Source organism: Hypanus sabinus, chromosome 12 (genome assembly GCF_030144855.1).
Source record: "Hypanus sabinus isolate sHypSab1 chromosome 12, sHypSab1.hap1, whole genome shotgun sequence".
NCBI lineage: Eukaryota > Metazoa > Chordata > Chondrichthyes > Myliobatiformes > Dasyatidae > Hypanus > Hypanus sabinus.
The window spans coordinates 45134643-45147677 of record NC_082717.1 but is presented as its reverse complement, the minus strand read 5'-3'; the positions used below and the strand labels follow the sequence as shown (position 1 = coordinate 45147677).

Genomic DNA, 13035 nt, shown 5'->3' with positions numbered 1-13035 from the left:
ATCTATCCAATTATTTCACCTTTTCTACACCTTCTACTTGTTCTTTTCATCTTGTTTGTCTTATGGAAGCTGTTGGAGCCTGTGAAGTACAGTTTGGATCTTGATCGAGGGATCCAGCTGCATGCTATGTCCGGAGAGCTGCCTCGTGGAGATCAGAGACTGGGGCTGAGAAGGTCTGAGAACACAAGCAGACTTGTGGGAAAAATCAGAGACAAGGCATGGTGTCGTGAATGACTCCATCTCAAAGTGGTGAGGAAGATTGAAGCATTGAGGTGAATGCAGAGGGAGTCAGCAATGGCTCCCAACAGAGATGGTCAACCGTTGGAATGGTGGCGTTCCTACCCCCATGGGCAGTGTTTGGCCCCAGGTTGGCAGCATTAGGACACCAAGGTCAGCGGTCACTCTTTATAGAAGGACTGAGTTTGTGCAGCTGCTCTCTTCATATGCAGATGAAAAGATACTTCCCACATTCTGAGATTTATGTGATTATTGGACTGTATATTGGTTTCCTTCAGTCTTTTTGGTGCTTTCTTGTGGACGATTGGCGGATTAATGATCTGTTAATTTTTGTGTGTAAGAGGTGGCATTGGGGGTTTGGTGCTGCAGTCACTGTTCTTTTCTGTGAGTGAAGGGGTCAGGAATCGTTAGGTGTAGGGGCTCAGTGATTGTTACTGTGCTTGTTTTTTGCTGTGGGATTTTGGGGTGTGTGAGTTTTGTTTCTTTTCCATGCAGGGGGGAGGTTGATTTCTTTCTTCAAACACCCATGGACTTTATGTATTTAGTGGCTATTTGGAGTAGACAAATATCCGAGTTATATTGTACATGCATACTTTAACAATAAAATCAATCTTTGAACTTCGAAGAAAACACAGTAAGATAGTGGACACAATAAGAAGAATACAATATATAAGTACTTGAGATAGCTTCTGTAGTTAGGTTGATTGCATGTCCAGAAAGTGATGCTAGGTATATGAGTGTCTGTACCTAAGGTGACTGACAGAAAATGATAAAGTAGTGGTGGTAGGGAATATGGAGGTTTAGGTTAGTGGGTGGAGGTGTTGATCAGTCTTACTGCTTGGGGAAAGTAACTGTTTTTGAGTCTGGTGGTCTTGGTGTGGATACTTTGTAGCCTCCTTCCAGATGTGTGTGAGACAAATAGTCTATGAGCAGAGTGAGTGATGTTCATGATGTTATTTGGCCTTTTCTACTACCCTTCTGTATTGTATATACAGTATTTTAAATTTAGAAAATGTGACAGTAAAATGTGAGTATAGTTGTACTTTTTCAAGGCAAAGTACATGGAGGATTCCAATGTGACCAACTGTACACTTGCCGGAATAAAGGAGGTCGGGGCTTGTAAGTCCTGGAAGAAAAGCAAAACGTCCACGAATATGTCAGGAAGATGGCCCCTAATGGACGATTTGCTAGGAGGATACCTCAGACTGCAGGCAAGGGACATGGAAATGGAAGTGGGTGAAGCATAGCCAGAGGACCAGAGGCCATGGCAGGACAAGCCACTGCACGGGATGCACCATCGCCAGATATCAGAGGTGGCTGACATAAGAAAGTCCTACGGATGGTTGGAAATGGCAGGGCTGAGTGACAGAGTAGAGGCGCTGCACAAGAACAAGTGCTCAGCATGCGCAATAGAAGCAGGGGTCTATTACACCAGGCAAGACTCAAATACAGACTGTGCTAGAAATTCTCTGAAACCATCCAGCAAATAGGAGCAGGGTGCAATATGTAGGCACAAACAAGTGCAGGAATTGTGTACAGGAACATCTGAGCTGAGTGTGGATTGGACACTCCTAAGTTCAAATGGGAAATATCCTGGGAAAGTAGTGGAGAATGACAGAATTAAGATCCTGTGGAACTTCCAAATACAGACTGACAAGCAGGTACTGGCCAACCAACCTGATGTAGTAAAACTGAACAAGGATCAGAAGAATGCAATATTAATAGGTGTGGCAATCCCGAAAATCAGTAACACCTGGAAGAAGAGTATGAGAAGTGGGAGAAATGCCAGGGCTTGAAGGGTTAGATAGAAAGGATGTAGAAGGTTAAAGCCTGACTAATCCTGGTGGTGATATGAGCACTTAGAACTGTGACACTTGGTTTGGGAGTGTGGCTGCAACAAATCCCAGGAACAACATCCGAAATCGTGGTCCAGAAGAGTGCATACTGCGCAAGGATACTGCGCTGAACCCTCAAGCTCCTGGGCCTCAGAGGACCCAAAATTGAGGGAAAAATAAACATACACCCCACCCATGGGGTGAGAGAAACAAATACATATATGCACACATACACAATGTGTGTGTGTGTGTATTAATTAAAGGATGTGATATAGTAATCAGTTTAGTTGTTGTTGTAAGGTAAAGAAATGTGGCAGCTCATTTGTGCAAAGTAAGGTTTGCCCAGGAGGATTATGTTAAGAACAAGACTCTTTGCTTTTAGAACTGACGATTGCAGGATTTATGTTGAGTATGATACTAGGGATGACAGTATAGCATTCCCTTCTGTGCCCATATCAGCCTGTATTTCAATGTTGCAGTCTTTGAAGTTGGACAAACTTGGAATGGCTGATTTGATTGAGAGTAATATCAGTTGAACCAAAGTGGATTTTGTCTTACTTTAATTATCTAGTTGTGTAGATAGTGGATAATGCACTGTGATAAGCAATGGTTATAATGTCACAGTACAATATTAATGGAAATTAATTATTGGTCTGTAGTGTAACATTTTTTCTTGGACTGTGGTGTAAAACCCAAGTTTTGAGGGTTTATTTTTAATGCAGCTATCTTGAATGAAAATTGTACCCTGATGCTTACTGTTAATTACAATAGAATTCAATTATCAGGATACTGTGACTATTAATGCCATCTGCTGGTAAACATGTCATGTTTTAAGTGGAGACTAAAGAGCCTGCAGATATGCTGGAATACATCAAATGCTGTAGGTCAGGCAGCATCTAAGAAGGGAAATGAACAGTTGTTGTTTTGGGCTGAGACCCTTTATCAGAACTAGAAAATAAGAGGGTAGAAGGCAGAATAAAAGGGAGGGGGGAAGGTGAGAAGCAAGAGCTGATGAGTGATAGGTGAATCAGGTGGGGAAGGGGTGGGGGGGGGGAGTGGGAATGATTTGAGAAGCTGGGAGATGACCAGTAGCATGGCAGAATGCTGAACAAGATCGAGCCTTTTTAGGAGAGGATAATAGGCCATGGAATGAAAGGAAGGAGGACTGAATCAGGGAGGAAGATGTTTGTGCAGGTCATGATGGTAGGGTAGGGTAAACCGAATGGGTGAAGAGGCCAGACAACTAAGGGAAAACAAAAGGTGGGGAGATGGAGGGGAATAGTTACTGCAAGTTAGAAAATTGACATTGATGGCATCAGGTTCGAGATGACCAAGATGGAATATAATATGCCATTGCTCTAATCTTTGTCTAGCTTCAACTTGGCAGGAGAGGAGGCAGTGAACAGGCATGTTAGTATGGGAATGGGAAATGGAATTAAAGTGGCTGACCAAATGGAGATACTGGCTGTTGGGGTGGATGGAGCAAAGGGGGAATTGGAATTAGTTTATTATTGTCATGTACTAAGGTACAGTGAAAAGTGTGTCTGGCATAGTATTCATACAGATCAAGTCATTACACAGTGCATTGAGGCATTAGAAGTTAAAACACTACCCCCTGAGCCTCTGCCCATTTCCTTAACTCATCCACCCCTAAGTGCCCATGCTTCTGGTGCGCCCAATTGCCAGGTGACCACGATCGTCCTCCTCCTCATAACACTCCATGGTCATCCTGATCTCTGCTGCTCTATCCACAGCAGCATTATGTATGACCCCTCAGTGTCCCAAGAAGTGTGGGCATCTGCATAATGGACAGTAAACTGCCGCTGGTGTGCATCTCTCCAGATATGTTCCCAATGGGGTGCCCCCAAGGAAATCGCCAATGCCCCTCCCAGTGTTGCTCATGCCACTGAGGCATCCATACCACCTTACCATTGGATACTGCCCATGAGTTGGTCTTATAGCATGCTGGAAGTTCATGAGTGTCAGGGTGCAGAATTGTGTGAAGTTGCCTTTACTAAGGAGAAGTTTCTTGAGAAACTGAAAGGGCAGAAGGTAGATAAGTCACCTGGATCAGATGGTATACACCCCAGGGTTCTGAAAGAAGTGGCTGAGGAGACTGTGGAAGCATTAGTAATGACCTTTGAAGAATCAATTAGTTTCAGAGGAATGGAAAATTGCAAATGTCATTCTACTCTTCAAGAAGGGAGAGAGGCAGAAGAAAGGAAATTATGGGCCAGTTAGTCTGACCTCAGTGATTGGAAGATGTTGGAGTCAATTGATGCGGATGAGGTTTTGCGGTACTTGGAGGCACATGATAAAATAGGCTGTAGTCAGCATGGTTTCTTTTAGAAAAAATCTTGCTTGAAAAATCTTTTGGAATTCTTTGCAGAAATAACAAGCAGGATAGACAAAAGAATGTCGATTGATATTGTGTATTGAATTTTCAGAAGGCCTTTGAGAAGGTTCTACACATGAGGCTGCTTAACAAGTTAAGAGCCCAAGGTATTACAGGAAAGGTACTAGCATGGATAAAGAATTGGCTGATTGGCAGGAGGCAAAAAGTGAGAATAAAGGGAGCCTTTTTCGGTTGGCTGCCAGTGACTAGTGTTGTTCCACAGGGATCTGTGTTGGAACTGCTCCTTTTTAGATAGACAGACATACTTTATTGATCCCGAGGGAAATTGGGTTTCGTTACAGCCGCACCAACCAAGAATAGTGTAGAAATATAGCAATATAAAACCATAAATAATTAAACAATAATAATAAGTTAAACATGCCAAGTGGAAATAAGTCCAGGACCAGCCTTTTGGCTCAGGGTGTCTGACATTCCGAGGGAGGAGTTGTAAAGTTTGATGGCCACAGGCAGGAATGACTTCCTATGATGCTCAGTGTTGCATCTCGGTGGAATGAGTCTCTGGCTGAATGTACTCCTGTGCCTAACCAGTACATTATGGAGTGGATGGGAGTCATTGTCCAAGATGGCATGCAACTTGGACAGCATCCTCTTTTCAGACACCACCGTCAGAGAGTCCAGTTCCACCCCCACAACATCACTGGCCTTACGAATGAGTTTGTTAATTCTGTTGGTGTCTGCTACCCTCAGCCTGCTGCCCCAGCATACAACAGCAAACATGATAGCACTGGCCACTACAGCCTCGTAGATCATCCTTAGCATCGTCCGGCAAACGTTAAAGGACCTCAGTCTCCTCAGGAAATAGAGACGGCTCTGCCCCTTCTTGTAGACAGCCTCAGTGTTCTTTGACCAGTCCAGTTTATTGTCAATTCATATCCCCAGGTATTTGTAATCCTCCACCATGTCCACACTGACCCCTTGGATGGAAACGGGGTCACCTGTGACTTAGCCTTCCTCAGGTCCACCAGCTCCTTAGTCTTTTTCACATTAAGCTGCAGATGATTCTGCTCGCACCATGTGACAAAGTTTCCAACCGTAGCCCTGTACTCAGCCTCATCTCCCATGCTAATGCATCCATATATGGCAGAGTCATCAGAAAACATCTGAAGATGGCAAGACTCTGTGCAGTAGTTGAAGTCCGAGGTGTAGATGGTGAAGGGAAAGGGAAACAGGACAGTCCCCTGTGAAGCCCCAGTGCTGCTGACCACTCTGACACACAGTGTTGCAAGAGCACCTACTGTGGTCTGCCAGTCAGGTAATCAATAATCCATGACATCAGGGAAGCATCCACCTGCATCACTGTCAGCTTCTCACCCAGCAGAGCAGGGCGGATGGTGTTGAATGCACTGGAGAAGTCAAAAAACATGACCCTCACAGCGCTAGCTGGCTTGTCCAGGTGGGCGTAGACACGGTTCAGCAGGTAGACGATGGCATCCTCAGCTCCTAGTCGGGCCTGATGCTATATGCTATATGTCAATGATTTGGATGATGGAATTGATAATTTTGTGGCCAAGTTTGCAGACAAAACGAAGACAGGTGGAAGGGCAGGTAGCTTTGAGGAAGTAGAGAGATGACAGAAGGATTTAGACAGATTAGGAGAATGAGCAAAGAAATGGCAGATGAAATCCAGTGTCTGGAAGGGTATGGTCATGCACTTTGGTAGTAGAAATAAAAGATTAGACTATTTTCTAAATGGAGAGAAAATACAAAAATCTGAGGTGCCAAGGGACTTGGGAGTTCTCTTCCTTAAAGGTTAATTTGCAGATTGAGTTGGTGGTGAGGAAAGCAAATGTAGTGTGAGCATTCATTTCAAGAGGACAAGAATATAAAAGCAGAGATGTAATGTTGAATCATTATTAAGCACTGGTGAGGCCTCATTTGGAGTATTGTGAGCAGTTTTGGGCCCCTTACCTAAGAAAGAATGTGCTGACATTGGAGAGGTTTCAGAAGAGGTTCGCGTAAGTGATTCTATTTTATTGAAAGGCATGTCATATGCTGGAACTCAGAAGAATGAGGGGTGATCACTTTGAAACCTATCGAATGTTGGAAGACCTTGATAGAGTGGGTGTGGAGAAGATGTTTCCTGTGGTGGGGAAGTTTAAGTCCAGAGGACAGAGCCTTATTATAGAGGGGTGTCCTTTTAGAATGGAGGTGGGGAGGAATTTCTTTAGCCGGAGAGTAGTGAATCTGTGGAATTTGTTGCATAAGCAGCTGTGGAGGCCAATTCATTGGGTATATTTAAGGCAGAAGTTGATAGATTCTTGATTCATCAGGGCATGAAAGGATACAGGGAGAAGGCAGGTAAGTGATTGGGGCTGAAAGGGAAAATGGATCAGCAATAATGAAATGAAGGCTGTGTGGATGAGAGGTCAATTGTATGGACTTTATCATGAGTGCAAAGGTCATTATCAGGCAGGGACATAGCCTTTTCATGGAGACAGCTCACCTTATCGGTACCTTTTTCTGCCCAATCTGCAAAATAACATTTCAGTTTAGTGGTTGAAGACCATGGGGCACAGTCCTCCTTGTGAGTCACGTTGTTGGACTTCACCCGCTGCATGATAGGAAGGTGCAGATGCAACACAACTGACTCAGAGTGTTCATTGATCTGAAGGGCCCAGTACCAGGCCAACAACTGCCTCTTGAGGGAGCTATATTGAATTGCCACCACAAGGAACATCTTCGTCCAAAACCCTAAAGGAGTGTGATGCCCCTTCAACACCTGCCACAGGCTCTACTCAAGGGGTAGCTGAAACCTGCAACTCAAAGGTTACACCATTATGTTGAGGCCGCTTACTGTTCAGGATTCCTTTGAAAATGGTCTTTTTGCCAGGGACCTAGTATATGGAGCATAATATCATGGTCCCATGGGGAACATGTTGGCACCAATACCCTAGGAGCCCCACAAAGTACTGCATCTCCTTCTTGAAGGCGGGGACTAGAGTATTCAAGATTTTACATGTGACTTTATTAGGTATTCCCTGCTGCTCAGAATACCACTGGGATATTCCCAGGGATAGAACACTCTAACTGGGCCCCTGTTTCTTACTGTGGTTAATAGACCAGCTCCACTCATCAGGGAGGTATCCATTTCATCCGGTGCCTGCCTCGCTACTCCTGTGAGGGCCCCTGTAATAGTACATGGTCTATATAGTGGGACACAGAGATGCTAGGGTCTGCCTGTATCCCCTATAAATCTTAGCTACCAGACCATGGCAAAATATGGGACTGGGTACATACCCCTGGGAGAGGTGGGAAAAGATGTACAGTTGACCTTCTCACATGAAGGGAAACTGGTCCTGCTAACTGGATTGTGAGTAAGCATGTTAACTATTTATTTATAAACAAACAATGAAATACTAAACTGCGCATCTTGCTAAACAAGTGCTCATCTAAGCTACACAAAACTACAACGCTAAACTTTCAGTAACCCTTTTAACTCAATGGGTACTCCATTAAATCTTCCCGATTTATAAAACTACAAAACTAAGTATGCTACGAATGAGTACTTAACTAAGTAAATGCGGTAGTGCCCATCCGTGTCTGCAGTGCTGTTTCCTAATGGTCATGACTTCAGCCTGAAGTGGGTCCCTGGAGACAAAGGAAAGAGACTGAGGCTCTTGCATGTGCTATTTTTAAACACCTGAGGTGCCTGGAACTGGAATCCCATGCTGTGGTGCGCAAGGCAACCAATGGGAAAGAGCTGCTCCATCCTTCAAACAGGTCAATCAATGACTGACACAGTGGCCATCAAATAAGCCAACCCCTCACATTATGTTACACTGTTTTTCTTGAGTGCTAGGCTGATCATGGTTTTCTTAAAGGAACCTCAGATAGGTTTTTGTTTCTTAGGTGTCAACTGTCTGGTGAAAACATTAGATTTTGCTGATTCCCTGGCAAGGAATCGTCATTTTTTATGTAACATGGGAATAATATTTTCAGTGGATTTGTTCCTAGCCAATGTTTATTTTCCAGAGATGCTCAAAACGTAACCAGCTCTTTGGAACTGAATCTCTTGCATTATCATGGATTTTATGTAACCATTGTAAAACACATGAACTTAATGCTTTAAATTTTACATTGTCTTATTTTGTCATTGAATTGCATTCCATGTAGATATTTATTGACCGGGATCCCACTGCATTTGCACCAATTCTGAATTTTCTTAGAACAAAAGAGTTAGATTTAAGGTAAGGAAAACTTAATTTTCACAAAATTATTCTGTAGTTATGATATAATATTGATAGAAACTTGCAATGCTGTCACTATTTTTCCTCCTTCCTTCAAAAGCATACATCTTGGAATGATATTCAGTCAGTCCAGTGAGTGCATAGAAAATTGTTTCTGTGCAGAAGGATTTATATGCTCTCATTTAAAAAGGAAAACGAATTGCAAGTGATAGATGGATCCAGTTGAAGAGGAGTGATAGGCAGATGGAGAAGGGAGGAATGGAAATAGTAGCAGAGGTGTGAAGGTGTGGAGGCAAAAAGGGCTGCAGATAGTATGCAACCAAAAATAGGGGAGGTAGGTTGAGCAGATGAGAACAAGAGGAGGGGGCCCGGTGGAACTAGTGCATATGTGATGGGCAGATAGAGTTGAAGGAGATGGGAAAGATGCAGGATGATGGGAGATGAGGGTGGGAAGGAGATGCATGTGCATGCCTGCTTCACCTGAAAAGGATGTTTAAGGGTCTGGATGTTGGTGAGGGAGAAGGTGTAGAGACGGTTGGCGATGGATGAGTGGACCAGGAAGTTGCAGAGAGAGTGATTCCTGCAGAAAGGGTGAAGAGGGAAACATGAGACTGATGGTGGGTTGCATTGTAGTTGATGGTAGTTTCAAACAAAGATCTGCGGATGCATAGGCTGGGGTGGATGAAAGGTAGTGACCAGGGAAACTCTCAGCCCTGTTCTTCTGGGGAGATGTGCATTTAATAGAGGTGTTACAGGTGTGGGCTCTTCCATCTGCCTATTACGCCTTCTCACCTGGATCTACCCATCACACGTTCAGTTTTGCTCCATCTCTTTATACTGGCTTTCTACACGCCAATCTTTCAGAGGGGACGTAGCCACATAAACTGTCCATTTCCTTCGTTAGCCCTCTGAGTGGTACCATTTTGTTTGTTGCTCCAGATTCCAGTATCTGTAGTTTATTGTGTCACCATTTTGTTTCATCCTAACTTCCTTGTTCCACTGACCGTAAAATGGCAGTTGTTCTACAATGTGTTTATGAAAATAATTATTTATTTATTGAGGTACAGTGTGGAATAACCCCTTCTAGCCATTCAAGCGCACTGACCAGCAATCCCCTGATTTAATCTTAGCCTAATCACAGGACAATTTATAATGACCAATTAACTTACCATTCGGTACGTTTTTGTTTTGTGGGAGGAAACTGAAGCACCCGGAGGAAACCCATATGGTCACGGGGAGAACAGACGAACTTCTTATAGGTAGCGGTGGGAATTGAACCTGTGTCATCTGTACTGTAAAGTGTTATGCTAACTACCACCATGCTGCTCAATATGTCAAACATCCTATAATTTTAGCATGATCCTAAACAAACCAAGTTATGCACAGATACCTGACACATACCCCATGACTGGGTTAAAGAACCAGCAGAAATGGAAAACACATTGGAGTCTGGTATTTCTATGAACTAATAGTGTTTATTAGTAACTAAGCAATACAGTAATATAAATGCAAATATTATGTAATGTTATGTGTATATATATAAAATTATATAATATAATTAGCAATATTATGTATATATACATATATATGTGGAAATAGGAACAAAACTAGGCTCTTTCAAACCTAAGGGTAAATGGGTACAGTCTTATGATGATGAAGAGTTCAGTTCAGTTCGAGGTAGTTAATTGAGTATCGTTGGAGAGAGAGGTGAGAGGTGAGCTGATGCCGTCGATCTTCCAGTTGTCTTCCAAAATCCTGTAGTAGTCACCGACTATGACCATAAAATGTGCGACCATTCTTCAGTGGTGGAATTATCACCCAGGCAAGGATGGACACACAAATAATTCCCCACCGGTCGCACCTTTTCACTCTGTGAGCCACTGACCGATTCCCCGAATCAATCCTCCAAAACCCCACCTTCTTGTGGGTGCAACAAAGCTCGTTCAGTGTCCGCACTGTGTGTGTCTTGTGTTGTGTCTGTCTGTGTACCAGCAGACCTGGTTTTTATCTCCACAAGTTGGACACCAGCTGTCCATCAACCTGCTCCTCCATCCACTTTCTGCAGGAACCTTACAAGCGGGCAAGTAACCTCGGCGAAAGGTAAACAAGCTGGCAGAGAAACCATAACATCAATCTTTCGAGCAGTTTCTATCTCTCTGTCTCTCATTGCACTGGATGCCTCCCTCTCTCTCTCTTAATAGCAGCACAGTTCATAGGGTCTACTCTGGACCCCAATACAAACTAGGTTTACCCATGACATACCCAAGTACCTTAAGTAAATTGTTCCATAGCCTGAATTATAAAATATTTTGGGAGTGAACACATTTCCAGTTTTTGAAATCCTAGGTAATATAAGATGAATTCAAGTTCCAATATTATATACAACTAGGATATCTTGCCTTACATTAGAATCCTCAGTTTTTAAGTTACTAACTGGTGATTATCCAGCCAAGTACAAAGCTGTGACCAACAAATAGTGGGGTTAAAATATTGTGTACTTTTTGTTTTGATTGGTATAGGTGAGATAAACTCACTTATGACCTTCTAGCTAATCAAAATGATAGCTTTATATTTTGTTTGAACCATAGGACTTAGCAGAATTTGGCTATTTGGCCCATCGAGTGTGCTCTGCCATTCTATCATTGCTGATTTATTATCCCTCACAACCCATTCTCCTGCCTTCTCCCCATAAACTTCTCCCTGTACTATTTAATTTGCCAGTGTTAGTTGCTGAGTAATTGCTCAATTAAATCTATTTTTCTTCGTACTAAAACAATTGGAATGATCAAAGATCTAAATCCAAGACCCAGGTTTGGTTTAATTGGTATAGTTATGGAATCACTTCTGTCATCTGAAGCTTGCTAAGTGAGCTTTCTTTTCATAAGACTCTTATGGATGAACAGTCCCTGACTGTTCTTACATTTTTAAATCATTTTTAGATCTTGTTCACATGATCCATCTGTGGAAATTATTAGTTGTTGGACTGTGAATTTAACTTTGTGAGAGCTAACTCTTGTTCAGTTTTAGCATTTTTAAGGGCATTCCCATGCTGACCTTAGCTATATAACAACTACATATCACAACATCTAGCAAAAGAGTTACTGATATTCTGAATGATGCTTTCCAGTCGAACAAAACTGAAATCATATGCTGCTTGTTTTTGTTTTTTCATCTGAAATAGATAACTTCATATGGATCAATGTATTACTACACCTACCACGTTTCTTCCCATGGAAATGGTTGAAGATGTTCTGAAGACATTACAATAGATAATTTAAGTTGTCTTTGATTTTGATTGTACCATATTTTGAGATGCTGATTAAAAGCAGTGGCTCATACATTTCCCTTTTCTTGCAGGGGGGTAAACATCAATGTTCTAAGACATGAAGCTGAATTTTATGGAATTACTCCTCTAGGTATGATGTATCATTTTTTTGTTATTGAAGTATGAGGAAAAATAATTTACAAGATGTGCAGTTAATTTTAAGCTACTTATTACTCATGAACAGGTGTTCACATTAAAAGGAAGTTTTATTACTGAAATATTTTTATTATCGGTTTATTGTTTTCAGACTTTCACAATGCTGCACCTACATTATTCTCATTCAGTCCTATGAGAATAACAGTTTTGCAGTGTATTATTTCCCCAGCATTTTAGTCAATAAAAGATAAGAACACATTAATTATACTGTTTCATTGTAAATCCTCTCCATTGGTATTTTATATGCACTATTCTACAAACATGGAGAAAATTAAAATCATTAATAGATATGCATACAATGTCTACCAAAGCAAGACATAAATATGACAGCTTGGAAGATGATTAATTTTAGAATTCTTTGTTTTTTTAAATTTTTTATTGAATTTTCAAATAGGTTACAGAAAGAAACAAAATTATCAACCCTTCCCCCCTCCCCTTAACCCCTCCCCCTAACATATCCCTATTAAAAAAAGAGAAGAGAAAAGAAAGAAAGAAAGAAAAAGAAAGAAAGAAAGAAAGAAAGAAAGAATGCCTAGATTTCGTAAGATCCCCACATGCTCCACGGAGTTCATAATAGCTTTAATATGTATATTTATTTCTTTCCCCGGATAACCAATAATTTTATCTTCGGAGCACCTATATATTTAATCCTATTTTTTGTAAATAAGGGCGCCAAATTTTCAGAAATATTTCATATTTATCTCTTAAATTATAAGTAATTTTTTCAAGTGGAATGCAGCTAAAAAATCCATTCTTCCAACGATCTGTACTTAAGTATGAAGCCGATTTCTGAGTAACTGCAATAGCCTTTTTAGCTACTGCCAAAGCAAATTTTATGAATTCTTTCTGATATTTATTCAATTTGGATTTCAATTTTAT

General features: G+C 41.7%; 1 protein-coding gene across 1 annotated transcript in view; it reads left to right on the top strand.

The window, feature by feature from the left end:
- The window catches only part of kctd3 (potassium channel tetramerization domain containing 3), a 101925-nt gene that overhangs the window by 50854 nt on the left and 38036 nt on the right, over positions 1-13035 (top strand). Inside the window, exons 4-5 of the mRNA XM_059985847.1 lie at positions 8602-8675; positions 12033-12091. Coding sequence (XP_059841830.1) covers positions 8602-8675; positions 12033-12091 — 133 coding nt within the window. The remainder of the gene's footprint in view (positions 1-8601; positions 8676-12032; positions 12092-13035) is intronic.